This window comes from Diadema antillarum, unplaced genomic scaffold (genome assembly GCF_040938485.1).
Source record: "Diadema antillarum isolate AM-2024a unplaced genomic scaffold, OU_Dant_1.0 scf00000028, whole genome shotgun sequence".
Classification (NCBI taxonomy): Eukaryota; Metazoa; Echinodermata; class Echinoidea; order Diadematoida; family Diadematidae; genus Diadema; species Diadema antillarum.
The window spans coordinates 92,731-106,546 of NW_027270917.1; the positions used below are offsets into that span (position 1 = coordinate 92,731).

General features: G+C 35.9%; 1 protein-coding gene across 1 annotated transcript in view; it reads left to right on the top strand.

Moving 5' to 3' along the window:
- Nucleotides 1-11,921, top strand: part of LOC139737054 (large neutral amino acids transporter small subunit 1-like) — a 58,603-nt gene extending 46,682 nt beyond the window's left edge. Inside the window, 8 exon segments of the mRNA XM_071647736.1 lie at nucleotides 279-323; nucleotides 805-928; nucleotides 2,230-2,333; nucleotides 4,056-4,152; nucleotides 7,664-7,813; nucleotides 10,777-10,866; nucleotides 10,868-10,955; nucleotides 11,815-11,921. Coding sequence (XP_071503837.1) covers nucleotides 279-323; nucleotides 805-928; nucleotides 2,230-2,333; nucleotides 4,056-4,152; nucleotides 7,664-7,813; nucleotides 10,777-10,866; nucleotides 10,868-10,955; nucleotides 11,815-11,876 — 760 coding nt within the window. The 3' untranslated portion in view covers nucleotides 11,877-11,921.
- Nucleotides 11,922-13,816: the final 1,895 nt, after the last annotated feature.

A 13,816-nucleotide genomic window follows, 5' to 3' on the forward strand; every position in this document is an offset into this window, starting at 1 on the left:
ACTTTTTTCAAAAGATGGAATTTTGTGAAATTCTCTTTATATTTTCCTTATATTGTTGTACGCATGTGACATCTAAGTTATTCATGCACTGCAGTAGTCTTCTCATCCAGCGGGTACTGCACAAAAACTTCAAAAATTCATAACTTTTGAACCGATGGTCTGATTTTCCTCAAACTTTCAATGATGTGTTCTACTAATGTTGCTACATTCTCTTAATCCTTATGTTTATAAAGGTGAACTTGTCCTTTAACGCAATCACTTGCCTTTCTGCATGACAGGAATTACCTGAATTATGTCACGGAGGAACTTAAAGACCCATACAGGTAAGTGAAGACCAACTGGCATTTAAGCTGCAACACATCATGTTTTTAGTGTGTGTAGCTGCAAAAACCTTTGAACTGAATTCACAAAGTGAATGATGTGACCAGTTCAGATTATGCTCACACGAGCATGGGTACAGGTACAGGTATTAAACTGTTCTTTTTCTTCAGTTGATAATACCCCCATTCAACAGAGACTTTTTCTCATTGGTCAGTTGTCAGGGTGGAATGGGGCCTTCAGGCACTTTACTCATTTTCAAAGTGACAAAATGCTAAGCTTGCCCGACGTTATAATTTATGGAATTCATCAACCATTTTCAAACAAAGGATGAACTTGCTTAGAGCAGGTGACCAGAAAAATTTCCAGATTTCAGATATCTACTCTATCATGGAAACATGATAATGGTATCAGTTTGAAATTCTATAACACTGATTAAACCTAGCCACAGCTTTTTAAAAAGTGAGTTTGTTTGCCACATTGCAGGAATCTCCCAAGGGCCATTGTGATATCTGTACCTCTTGTCATCTTTGTGTACGTCATGGCCAACGTTGCATACTTCACAGCCATGTCACCCAAAGAGTTGCTGGCTACTGAGGCTGTTGCAGTGGTAGGTTTATTGCACTCTTTTTTCATCATTGCTGTAGAGCATGTCTTGATACAAAAAAAAAAAAAAAAAATGATAATGATAATAAGTTATAGCCCCAGGATCTAGACAAGATTTCTGGATTTAAAAGATCCAATATTTGAAGGTACAGGACCTACAGTCCTTTGAGATGGACTCTAGTACATGACTCATCATCTAGCAGAATGGGCATTAGTGGATAACAATAAAGCCTAGTGTATGTGTGTGTTTTTCTTTAATCCTTAATCTACATACTTTTCATTGAGATCAGTGTGGATGTTTGCATGGAACAGAGTTCTCGAGGAACAGATGTCAAAGGAAACCAAAGCTCAAATATAAATGTGGATTAAATGAAAGCAGCAATATTAGTAGAACACATCACTGAAAGTTTCAGGAAAATCAGACAATCTGTTCAAAAGTTTTGAATTTTAATGTTTCTATGGCTAATCGCTGGATTATATGATAAAGGAAATATAAAGGGAATTCCATAAAATTGAATTCTTCATAATACAGTTTGGACTTGTTACTGACATATATGTCAAGGGTATTATGGCCCCTCTTTCTGAAAGAAGTAGGTGAAGTATTCTTTCATTAGGCTAGAAAATTGAAGATATCTATTTATTATATATTTCATGAATTTGAAAGTGAAGATATTTTGACATTCCTTTGCCATCATCGCTGGATAAGGAGACTACTATGTATACTTTTGTCTTTGATTGTTGTTTATAATGACATCATAAAGCATACAATGTAGTAGTCTCCTTATCCAGCAATGATGGCAAGGGAATTTTTAAGAATTCATACATTTTGAACAGTTTGTCCGATTTTCTTCAAACTTTTACTGTTTTCTACTAATATTGCAGCTTTCACTCAATCCACATTTCTGTTTAGACTCTGGTTTCCTTTAATTTCATTTCACGGTATGCTAAGCTGTTCTTTTCACCAAGAAGTCTATTCTTACTGTGTGTTACTACATTTAATTCAAGGCATTTCAGTGAAGTAAATGCAGGTATTGTACCTTGCCTTTACACTATTAATCCACTGACTTCTTAAACAATTTCATGCCCTTCATGTTTACAATATAAGTAATGCCATGTTGCTTACAATATGTTTTTATGTTATTTCTCATATTCTGGCACGTGAAATGACAGCATATGGAGCATATTTACTTTTCCTTTAGCCAGCACTCTTTAAGTAATTGGCCTAATACCACCTTCCACACACAATTCAATCAACTCTACTGTGATGATTAATGATTACAATGTGAGTCACTGTTCATTTTGCAGACGTTTGGGGATAAGCTGCTTGGAGTCATGGCTTGGATCATGCCAGTGTCTGTTGCACTATCCACCTTTGGCGGGGTCAATGGCTTATTGCTCACAGGCTCGAGGTTAGTTTGGAATGGATAGGACCAAACTTAGTGGACTCTTTGTAACATTCCAAATGAAAGAAGTGGTAACAAATTTAGCCCTAGCAAGGAGTAATAAACAATAATCCTTCATGAAAAAGCTATCAGTGACTTTGTGAATAGTCAGTGGGAGCTGTTGGTCACACAGTGTTGATAGATAGATACAAGTGTACATTGGTTGTTTTGTGTTCCCAATTCATTTGTTTGTACAGAAAGATATACTAGTAAAAGCTATGGTTTTGTTGTTGGGTTTCAAGACTTCAATTATTTTATGAGAGGGAAACTGCTTGACAGCCTCTTATTGATTTCCAGTCAACTAAGGACATTTGTGAGGGTTTACATTCTAATGGGAGACTTACGCAATGAAATCAGTACTTCATCAAGCATTTTATTGTTGTTTTTGTCGAGCCCACCGGAGGTGAGGGGAGACCAAGGGATCAACTTGAACATGGCATGGAATCATACTTCAAGGCTATAAAATTGCAGATTGCCATGTACACATCAATGGTGTATTTATGATGAGCAATTACTGCAGTTCCTGAGTCCTGTGAATTGTACCGTAGACAGATAAAGTGTAACTTTGCTTTTTAATAAGGGCACATGTCAAAAGGGGAGCTTATTCTTGATAATAAACAATAAATGTCTTACCACCTTTTCAGAACTCTCAAACTGTATTTTTCATCTCACTGACAGAAGTGGTAACATGTAATATTACTGCATCATTGAAGACAGTAAAGAGAAGTTTAGGAGACCCCTTCTTGTGTTTTGTGTACGCGGGGATTCCGTAATTATAATGTTGTTAAAGAGACCATGATGCTACATGCTTAACACACAGATTATTAGATCTTTACCACTTAAATTCCCTACTGTTATTGTTTTTTTTATGAAAGAATGCTTTACTTAACTCCCAGAGAAGGTGTGAGAATAACATTACCCTTCACATATCAATCACAGAGAATACATGTAGTTTACGTTCAGAGGAATTATTGTTTGTAGAATTCTCTTTGTTTGTTGATTATATCATTCCACTGCTGTGACATCACAAATTGTACTTTTCTTTAATATCCAGCATTGACAGTCAAATCAAAGTTTTAGAATGCATGATTTTTAATGGATTGATTAATTTTCCTCAACTTCACAAATATTTTTTAATTATTTTTCTTTTTTTAATTCACTTCATTCACATGTTAATTTGGAGTAAATTCCCTTGTACAATGCTATGTCATTCTTCAAATGTGAAATGACAGATGCTGTATTCCAAGGGACATGTTTTAGTCAGCAGAAGATGATATACACAACATGGTGCTATGTTCAGCAGGCAACATTTAACTCTAGCCTGGACACCACAAATACTGCGTGGTATATATCATAAGTTTTATGTCAGCAAGCAAACAGTGACTGTAGGACTAGTGCTGGTGCCAGTCATACAGTATCCCTGGCACCAGCAAGAGATCTGAACTAGATATTAATCTAAGGACACACACACTTGATAGCTCATTTCCTGGTGATGGTTTTTAGCATTTAAAGATAAGTAATATTTTATTATCAAGATTTCCCACCTGAAAAAAAGAAAAAGATATTTAAATGATTGCATTAAACCGTTGGTACTGCAGTAATGAGATCATGATACAACGAGGGATTTTTGTTTGACTTGAACACATTCCTTGTGTTCCAGTAAACATTTCTGTCTTATTTGTCTTGTAGAATCTACTTTGTTGGAGCTCGCATTGGACACTTACCTGAAGCCATTGCCATGATCAGTGTCAGCAGAAAGACTCCTCTACCTTCTCTCATCTTTACAGTAAGTAGCGATGTCCCTCCAAGCTGGAATTTATGCAGAGTGTGCTTTAAAATGCCTTCCAATACACAGGAACAAAGTGAATGGGGCAGTAAGTTGGGCCACTCACCCCAAGGACAAGCTAAGATTTGTTGATGATGAGGTCAATACTTTTCTAAAGGTGAATAAAAGAAATGAATTCAGTAAAATCACATTTCAAAATATGTCACTGCTGATGAAAACATGTGATCTTGCATGTCTCTTGCACACTCTTGTTTATGGCAAATTGGAGACAAAGAATAATATGTGACCCTGCACCTCAAAACAAACAAAAAGTCGCCAGACATTAATTTTTAGTTAAGACCATATTCTGAAAGAGCAGACTTTAAGCTTTAAAATAATGTATAACTCAAATCAAATGGACTCTCCTAACCTATCTAATTATTGGAAAAAAAAGCACAAACTCAGGAAAAATGTGAACTGAGAAAAGAGGCTCTGAAGTACAGTGTCTATTCAAGCGCTTAATCTTTACCAAACCGTGCTGGCTGTGCGATGAATGGGACAAAAAACAGGAAGTAAACCACCAGAGTAACAACAATGAAGGGATTATCAGATTAAACTGAAATTAAGCATGCCTCGTTAACACATTCTGTCCATAATTAATGCCAACTTTCAAAGCAGTAGCACTATCTTTCAAAAGTTATTAGAGTTGAAAGTGAAGAGTGTGGACAAGGTTTTTCAGAAATGAAAAAGGGATTCTAAAGACACACCTAATCACACTGTTCTACCAAAAATGTTCGAGATAAACTGCTAAAAAACAACACACACTTTCCTGCCCGTTTTATGATACCAAATTTTAGCATAATGTAAAAGAAGACCAGCTCTTTCAGAAAATATGAAAAAATCAAGTTCGGCTAGGTTGACCCATTTCACTTATTTTCAGTCCTCACGCTAAATCAGTGTGTGCGACTTTATGTTCGTTTTGAGGTGCACGGTCACATATTGTCGTGCACATGGCAGAATGTTGTTAACACACTTCTCTGTGCGCATGGCAGAATGTTGTTAACCCTACGACCAGTCCCACCACCTAGTGACAATCTGCCATGTGCTGGAAAGTGTGTTTAAAACAACAATCTGCCATGTGCATGATGAAATGTTGCCAAGTAGCTGGGGTTGTAGAAACAAGTATTGCCACCTGACTTGAGCAGTTGCTTGGTCCACATGCTCTTTGTCAAGCTTGTAAGTCAGGAGCAAATGCTACTATCACGCTTCTAGCAAGGGGTGATAGTGGCATAAATTGGAGATTAGTCATCCATTACACACACCTGGCATTACCATGCCATTGTTCCCATCATTGCTCAAGTTGGACTAGATTTCGTCTCCAGATTAATACTCCAGTGTTTCAAGCTATACATGTGACAGACTTTAATGATTAACTATGAGACTAGGCCTGATATTAGAGTATGCATAGAATTTATGTGCTGTGCACATGTTTCAATTAAAATTACATGTGATCTCATTATTGGGATGATGTAGGTGATATATTCATGATCCGATAATGGTCACTGATTATTGTCATCTTTGAAACTTGGAAATCACTAGTCAACACAGTTTAGAAAGATATGCAAAAATCAGAAGTACAAATTTCGACTTACATTTTAATGACTAAGGGGGCTACCTATATACTTTTTATCTTGAAGAATGTTTGTATTGTCAGTACTGTGTGCACACAAGATTTGGACAAATTTGCACAAACAGTCTTTGAGATACAAAACCAATGGGAGATTCACGTATAAGCATGTGGGAGTGTGTCAGTGTTTTAAGCTCAGTTATTGTATTTAGCAAGAGGATTTTGACATGAACTTGATAAAAGTAACATGAACTTGATAAAACTATGACATGAGGTATTTTATGAATTATCTTTACTTTCAAATGTAACTTTTGAAATATCAACTTTAACCCTAATTTGCATAACCAAAAGCCATACACTGTCAATTTGCTGTTATATGATATGATCAGCTGGTCAGCTGGTTTACCTGCATTAAGATTTGACACTAGTTTTTTTTTTCTTCAACCAAATCAAGCCATGACACTAAGAGTCATAAACGAGATATCAACTGTGTTATGACTGCTTGAGAATAAAATATTGAAACAAAATAGAATGAAATATAAACATGCCATAAGAACAGTAATGTTGATGAGATGTTATCAGCACTTCTCACAAACAGCACCTCAGGTAGCACTTGTCAGCAAAGGAAAAGGCATACATGTTTCAGGCTTATTATCTTATCAGGGAGAGCTTGCCAACCTCCCTGGACACATACAGGTCATGGGACTGGTGTAAGATGCCTGCGCTTATTATTCTGATGGAACCATAGAGATAAGCAGTACAATCAGTTTTTATCACCTAGTTGTACTTTATTACTATACATTTCACATACGAACCCCATCCCGTGTTCCCACAAGTGTTTGTATAATGTATATACCTACATCTTTCTTTTGTTGCTCTGAAATGGCATGTGGACTAACCTTGTACGTGACATATAGCAGGCACAGTTCAGAGAAGCAAACCATCACTCTTTCCTCTCAAAAAAAAAAGAAAAATGTACACTTCCAGAAGGAATTGCTATCATCTTTGCTTGAGTATGTTGCATACTGTGTGCCATTTCATAATACTGTGAGCTTTTCAAATTGAAATGACAGAAAAAATACATACATAAGCTGCAACTTTTGTCAGTTGTATGAAGCTGGTGAAACTTTTGTGTGAGCATACATTGTAGAGTGTGTTGACTATATTGTGTGAGGACACTGTTTCATTCAGCAAACTGGTATGCATATCTAAAATAGAGTTAGTTAAAAGCAAGCTAGGTACTCATGTAGACATTAAATGAGCTGGTACCTGCAATACTGCCTATGGTGTAAATGGCAACCTGACTCGTAAACCAAACTCTTTCCGGTGATATTCTCTAATATTACAGGTACCTTTTCCCCTTTTCTCTCTGCTGTGCACTCTCAAGCTTGTCTTTATTAAACAGTACAAACTTGGCTAAAAGCTATTGCTAGTATACTTATGTTAAGTTATTTGTCAAGCATTTATAGTCAGGAATCATAAGCATGTATTGCAGAGTGCAGTAGGAGAATAAGCTCTTACCAGTCATAAGCTAGTCCACCAGCGTAGTATGGACCTGAGTAAGAGGAACTCCTGTAATCTACAAAACAGAAAACTTTGCATGATGATTAACAATTCAGCTAACAGTTGTATGTTTAAGTATTTCCTGTTAAAAAAAAAATAAATAGATAAACTTGCTTAATATGGTTAAGATAAAGTTAAAATGAAGTGAAATTTTATTATTCATTCCCTGTCTTCAATGTAGCAATGTATGTCAATAAGTCACATGATTTTGCTGACTGCATGCCTTGTCAAGAGATTTCAACTGCTCTTGCATAATTGCAGATATTAATACCATGATATTTTCTTTGCATTATTCTAACTATATTTTTCTTTGCATTATTCTAACCATTTTTTCTTTGCTAGTGCATCCTGTCTTTGCTGTACCTGTTCGCTCAAAACATCGGTCAGCTCATCAATTACTTCAGCTTTGTGACCTGGCTGGCGACTGGGACATCTATCGCTGGGCAGATTTACCTGCGATACAAGCGGCCAGACATGGCAAGGCCTGTCAAGGTAATGACGAGCATGATGTAGAAAAGTGAAGTAGCTTCAAGGCTGTAGGCAGTGTACCAATCCATGCCTCAGATTTCTAAATCTCATTCATTAATCAGTCTTGGTGTAGGTGGAGAAATATGCGAAAGAACATCATGCTAACTGGAAGGCAGATTACCTTAAACAGTGAAATCAGATACAGATCTGTATTTGTCTTTTGTTTGTTGGGAGGGGCGAGGGGTCTCTTCTTTCCCAGAAAGCAAACTGCACATAAGTTCAATTCCACGCTGTGTTCAAATCATATTTGATAGAGTGAAAACAGACAAACAAAAAGTCACAGGCCTCTCAAATAAGCAGACCTAAAACAAAGACTGTGGTATATCATCAAAGCTTCATTATTTGTGCAAAAAAAAAGGGATATTAGTTGCAATCACATGGAGCTATGTTTTCATCACCTTACATATCTCCCAATAACACACACACACACACACACGCACACACACACACACACACACACACACACACATCTTCATTAAATTTGCATTTTATACAAAAAAAAGAAACGTGTCTTCTCGTAACGTAAACAGTTTCTTGTTTAGTTCATCAAACAAAAACATGATAAATGAAAGAAAGATATTATTCAGAGGGGTGAAGGCTCAGGTTTGAGTTTCTTCAGTTTGTCTCCCTCTACAAATGAAAATTTGTTAAGATCGCAACTGCTGATCTGTAAATTAACAAACATGTCGGAAAAAAGGAACCAGTGGGACTCGAACCTGTCATCTAGTGCTGAGCTAAAAACATGATACTTGTGATATTTTGTGCACAAACCAATATAGAGAGCTGTGAATTGGTGACATAACTCAATAATCAATTTCAACAATACTCTTTTGAGTTTTATGACATTACAATAATTAATGTAATCCAAAATTATCTTTCTGCATCATTTGATGTCAGCGTTGATGTTATTCTGCAAATGTTACAGAAGTAAACAGAAGTTGTTTTGCTCTCCCAAAATTCATGATTTTGAGATATGAGGTCTTGTCACACCAGGGACAATAGGTGGTTTGACGAATATCACTTTTTGATGAGAGCATATGATTATTTTAATCATATTAACACTCTTATTTTATTGTCTTATTTTGATGAAACCTTTACCATTGTGTTTGTCAGATTTTACTCCATTTTCTTGAAATTGACTCTGATATGGTGGGCAAGTTACACTTTACATCCAACCAGGCAATTTTTTTTTTCAACTAAGGCCACTCACCCTTGGGCAAGCAGACAAATAGGTGTATTGTTTCCTGTATTCTGATATTGATTTTTTTTTTCTCCTGCTTTCGATATTGATTATTTAAATGGTAGCATGGGTCAATCATATGCTCTGTTGCCAAACGATGAACTCATCAATTACTGTTTTATCTTACAATACACATCTAAAATCTGATCACGTACAATTATAGCACTTCCATTCCAATGTAAGAAAAGTAGTTCCATGAATTTCCATTTTTGGATTTGTTTTCAAGGGACAAATTTGTGATTTTATGACAATTGGTAACATTGTGAAAGAAGTCTAGTTGATTTATAAAATAAGGAAAGCCAGTTTTCAGGCAAAAGCCTCAATTAAGGCGCTGGTAGTACCAAAAGTTCAGGTTCTTATGTGTACAAAGTAGCTTCATATAGATGTACTTCAGGGCCTCTCTGTCACTCTCTAACCAAGGAGGTTGAAGAGAATGGTGTCACAACCATCTTATTTCCTTTGCTCGATGTTCGATGCCGCCACTCGAAAATAATTTGAATCATGTGCCAAAACAGGATCTGCCATGCAGATAGGAAGACAATTGACTCATGTCTCATTGCATAGTCACCAGCCACTTTCTAAGGAGGATATTTCTTTGTGATGGTAATTACTTTTTGCTATTCCTTCTTATAAAAGGTACACATGTAGGTGGTACAGACCACGAGGATGCGCGAATAGAAATTGGGGCAAAAAAATGCTGAAATAAAAGATGAAAAATTACTCGACTCGGCATACCCGGGCATTAATCTGATGTATCTATCAGTAAATAATAATACTTGAAAGATTATTCCATATTAGTTTTATTTTTCACATGATACAGCTCTGATTTACACTTTTTGCAACAGATTTTCAGGACGGGATTGGACTTTTTGTTTTACATGCTTTATCATTAGAATAGATTTTTCATTTAATTTAATTAATAAATAAGCAAAAAATATGGTCATCATTATGTTAAACGTTCAAAAAATTATATCCCCAGATTTGCTCAGCAAGACAGCGGCGTCGAACATCGATCATCAAAGGCACAAAATGCACCTGTGGAATTCCTTTGTACATCAATAGAAAATCTGACAACTGTTTTGAATAATTACAGCCAGTTGGAAACTCCAACTCTTAGACCTCCTTGCTCTAACGGGCATCTGTGTAAAATGCAAAACAGTCACATTTTTTATCTCCAAATTTTTGAAAATTTTTCCAGCTAAGATGTATGTACTATAAGATATTCACTTCACGATGTATACCTACGAATGTTGTAGAAATAGCCTCATGCAACAGCAGTTGGATTTTTCAGTGTCAGAAAAAAACTCTTCTGTGGATTATGTTGATTGATTTGTTTTTTGAAGGAAACATTTCTAAAGATTTATAAGAAAAAAAAAAAAATACATGCAACTTCTTGATGTTAGCAAGAAGAGTGAGCGAATGTTTTGAAAGAAATCTTGTCACACCTATTTGGTGTTTTTTACATTTATTTAGTCTCATGCACATTTAGTTTTCTTCTTTTTTTTTTTTAGTTACGATTAATGTATGTATATGGCCTTAATCTCATATATGTCAATCTAGAAAGTAAGCAATGATGAAGAAATATATGCTTACAGTAAGGGTTGTACTGAAGTAAAGACCCAAATGACTTATGACATGGAATTCAGACATTCCTGTAACCACATAATGTATCTGCTGCCTTCTACAGGTGAATATTGCACTACCAGTCCTATTCCTCCTTGCCTGCATCTTCCTGACCATCATGGGTGTGTATGCAGCCCCCATCGACACCCTTATAGGGGGCCGCTATCTTGTTGTCAGGCATCCCTGTTTACTTCCTGGGGGTGTGGTGGACCACAAAGCCAGAGTGGTTCCTTCTTGCCATCCGTAAGTGTAGTGTCATGGTTTTATATTCTTTGTGCAAAAGAGTGCTGGTGTAGAATGAGGTGGCAGGTGTGTGGAATTAATTTCCACCAAATAAACTTTGAAGTCCTCTTAGAATGGTATGTTATATACTATTTGATAAGTGGTTTCTTGGTATCTCACAAAAAGTTAAAAGCCCGATCCTCATCTCCACCAAAACTGTGCCATCCCTTTAAAGGGATGGTACAGTTTTGGTGGAGAGGAGAATTGGGCTTTGCGAGATACCAAGAAAACACTTATGAAATAGTACAGAGCATGCTATTTTAAGAGGAATTCAAAGTTTATTTGATGAAAATCGGGTCTGGAATGACTGAAACATTAAAAAGCAAAGTAAAACAAAGCGATCGTAACAAAATGTGGGTCCGACACTTTATTAGAATCGCTCTATTTTTTGGATATCTCAGCCATTTCAAAACCAATTTTCATCAAATAAATGTTGAATTCCTCATGGAATTACATGCTCTTCTATATTTCATAACAGGTTTCTCATTAATCTCACCAAAAAATGTTAGAAACCTGACATTAAGTCTCAACCAAAACTATACGATCCCTTTAAGTCGTTTATGATTTTAAGAACAGCTTTATGAAACACCCCCCAGCTTGAAGCATTTCAGTGAGATTATTAATCCCTAATGGGTTGAGCCAGGTCTGCTGTGATGCAAATGGGTGGTGATAATCACTTGACAGCTAGTAAAACTGCCATATGAATAATTCTCCCTTGATTCAAGATCAAATGTTACTAGCAGTGTCTTCTTACTGGATGAGATACAAGCAGTCAGCAGTATTAATATCTTCTCTTCTATTTCTTGTCTTTGTTCGTCAGAATCATTCACTATCTGGATGCAGAAGCTTCTGTTCTGTGTTGCTGAGGAAAAGGAGGATTAGTCCAGCTTGTTCAACTGATAGCAACCAGCCCTTAGTTACATGAGGGTTTTTTGGTAGAAATGGCTCTAATGAAATATAGATTTCCAATTTCTTTAAGACTTGTGAGCAAGTGTGCAACCACTGTCATGCTTGCCATTAAGCTTGGAAATTAAAATGAAAAACATGTGAGACAGAAATCTCTAGCTATTACACTTTAATAAAATACATCAAAGCAGTGATACAGTAATTTTTAAAAAAAAGTACAAAGTTTTGCGTGCAGAGAATGCATGTTGCATTTAATGCCTGATGAGTAAAAAAGAAAAAAAAAAATCTTCCTATCTGTCTATCCCATCAATCCATTCTTTCAATGGAGTAATTGTAATATGATATGTCATCTGTCAAGCACAACCCAAATGTTACTCTGTTGTTTTCAGCTATTTTTTTTTTTTTTTTCATTTTGCAATTGGAAAAAAGATTTTTTTTTTCCCGCTGTCAAAAACTTTTATGCCACGAGCTAAGAAACTTCATTTAGGTTTGTTCAGTAGATAAATAATTTTGTAGACAGGGCAAAAATATAGACAGTTATATCAAGAAAGTGATAGTTGTGAAAAGTCAAGATCAGAAGTCATTGTACTTTTAAAGGAAAAAGAAAATTCAATCAAAATTTAAGCTAATGATGTTTACTAATAATGTAAGTTGGTCAACAGGGTACAAATAAATGAAAATTCATGTGCATTGACATAATAGTGGTATAAGGTCAGCAGTCACTGTACGTTGGTTAAGAATGTCCCTCTCCAGTTATAACTTTAGCTTTGAATGCCTAGTGATATCTGACAAGAAAGGATAGAAGTGACTAAACAATCAGATGCCTTATCCGACAGGTTTAAGTGTATTAGTGGAGAAATGAGAAAAAAAAAAAATGGGATTCCTTAAGTCTAGTAACATTGAAATTATTTCTTCATGCACACAGGGTTTGAATTCAATCCTCTGTCACTTGCCAGGATCAATGAGATTCATGAATATGTAAATGAAGGGCTATTTCCTTATAGCAGTTTTAGTGATTGTGTGAGAAGTATCCTAAGTGGATACTGTGCTGCTGTTATATTGCAGTAACCAGAATTGGATCCCATAAGTCCAGAAATTAGGTATTTATGATATAAAGCAAAATGAATGTACATCACTGTTTGTTCTTTCTTTTGGGTCAGAGTGGACATGTGTCCAGTCTTGGTGAAGACTTCATGCACAAGGCTTTGTCAAGCCAGCAACTAAACTGTTGACATCTTTTGGAGGCTGCACATCTTCTATAAACAGATATTTCAATGCATAGTGCAATATGACAGGCTGTTACCAATTATCAGGCAGCCAAAATATGGTACATTATTATTCAGTCAATGCATGATAGAATAATATGGGGTACTGGTATCAATTGTCTGAATGTTCATTCTTATCCCTTCATTCCCATTGAGTAGAAAGGAGACAAGTCATAATAGTGTTGGATATCACTCGGGACACAGATTCTGCTGTAAATCAGCTCTGCTACGAGTAAGAAGGGACAATTTGAGAGGCAAGGTAGCGTGATTAGAAGAAGAAAAAAATCATGACAATCTGACCCTAGATGTAGCCAGTTAGTAAGGGAAAATTAGCAGTGAAGCATTACAAATGCAGTCCCTTAACTTACAGCTGTACATAGGAAAGCATACTGATGACTTCACTGTAAGGGTTTCAAGCCAGTGCACATTTTAGAGACTTTCTTTACTAGTAGGTTGGTATCACACACAATAGAAAGCTAAGTTGCATCACAGTTAGAGTTTTGATTTGCATATTCCTGTTCTTACATAAAAATCATCACAGGTAACTAGTAACAAAATATATGAGCTTAAATTTCAAATAGTGCTCAATTTCATTTGTTGAATTAACAGTTTGACTAGATTTTTGTTCTCCAAAACCAACTTGTATAATGA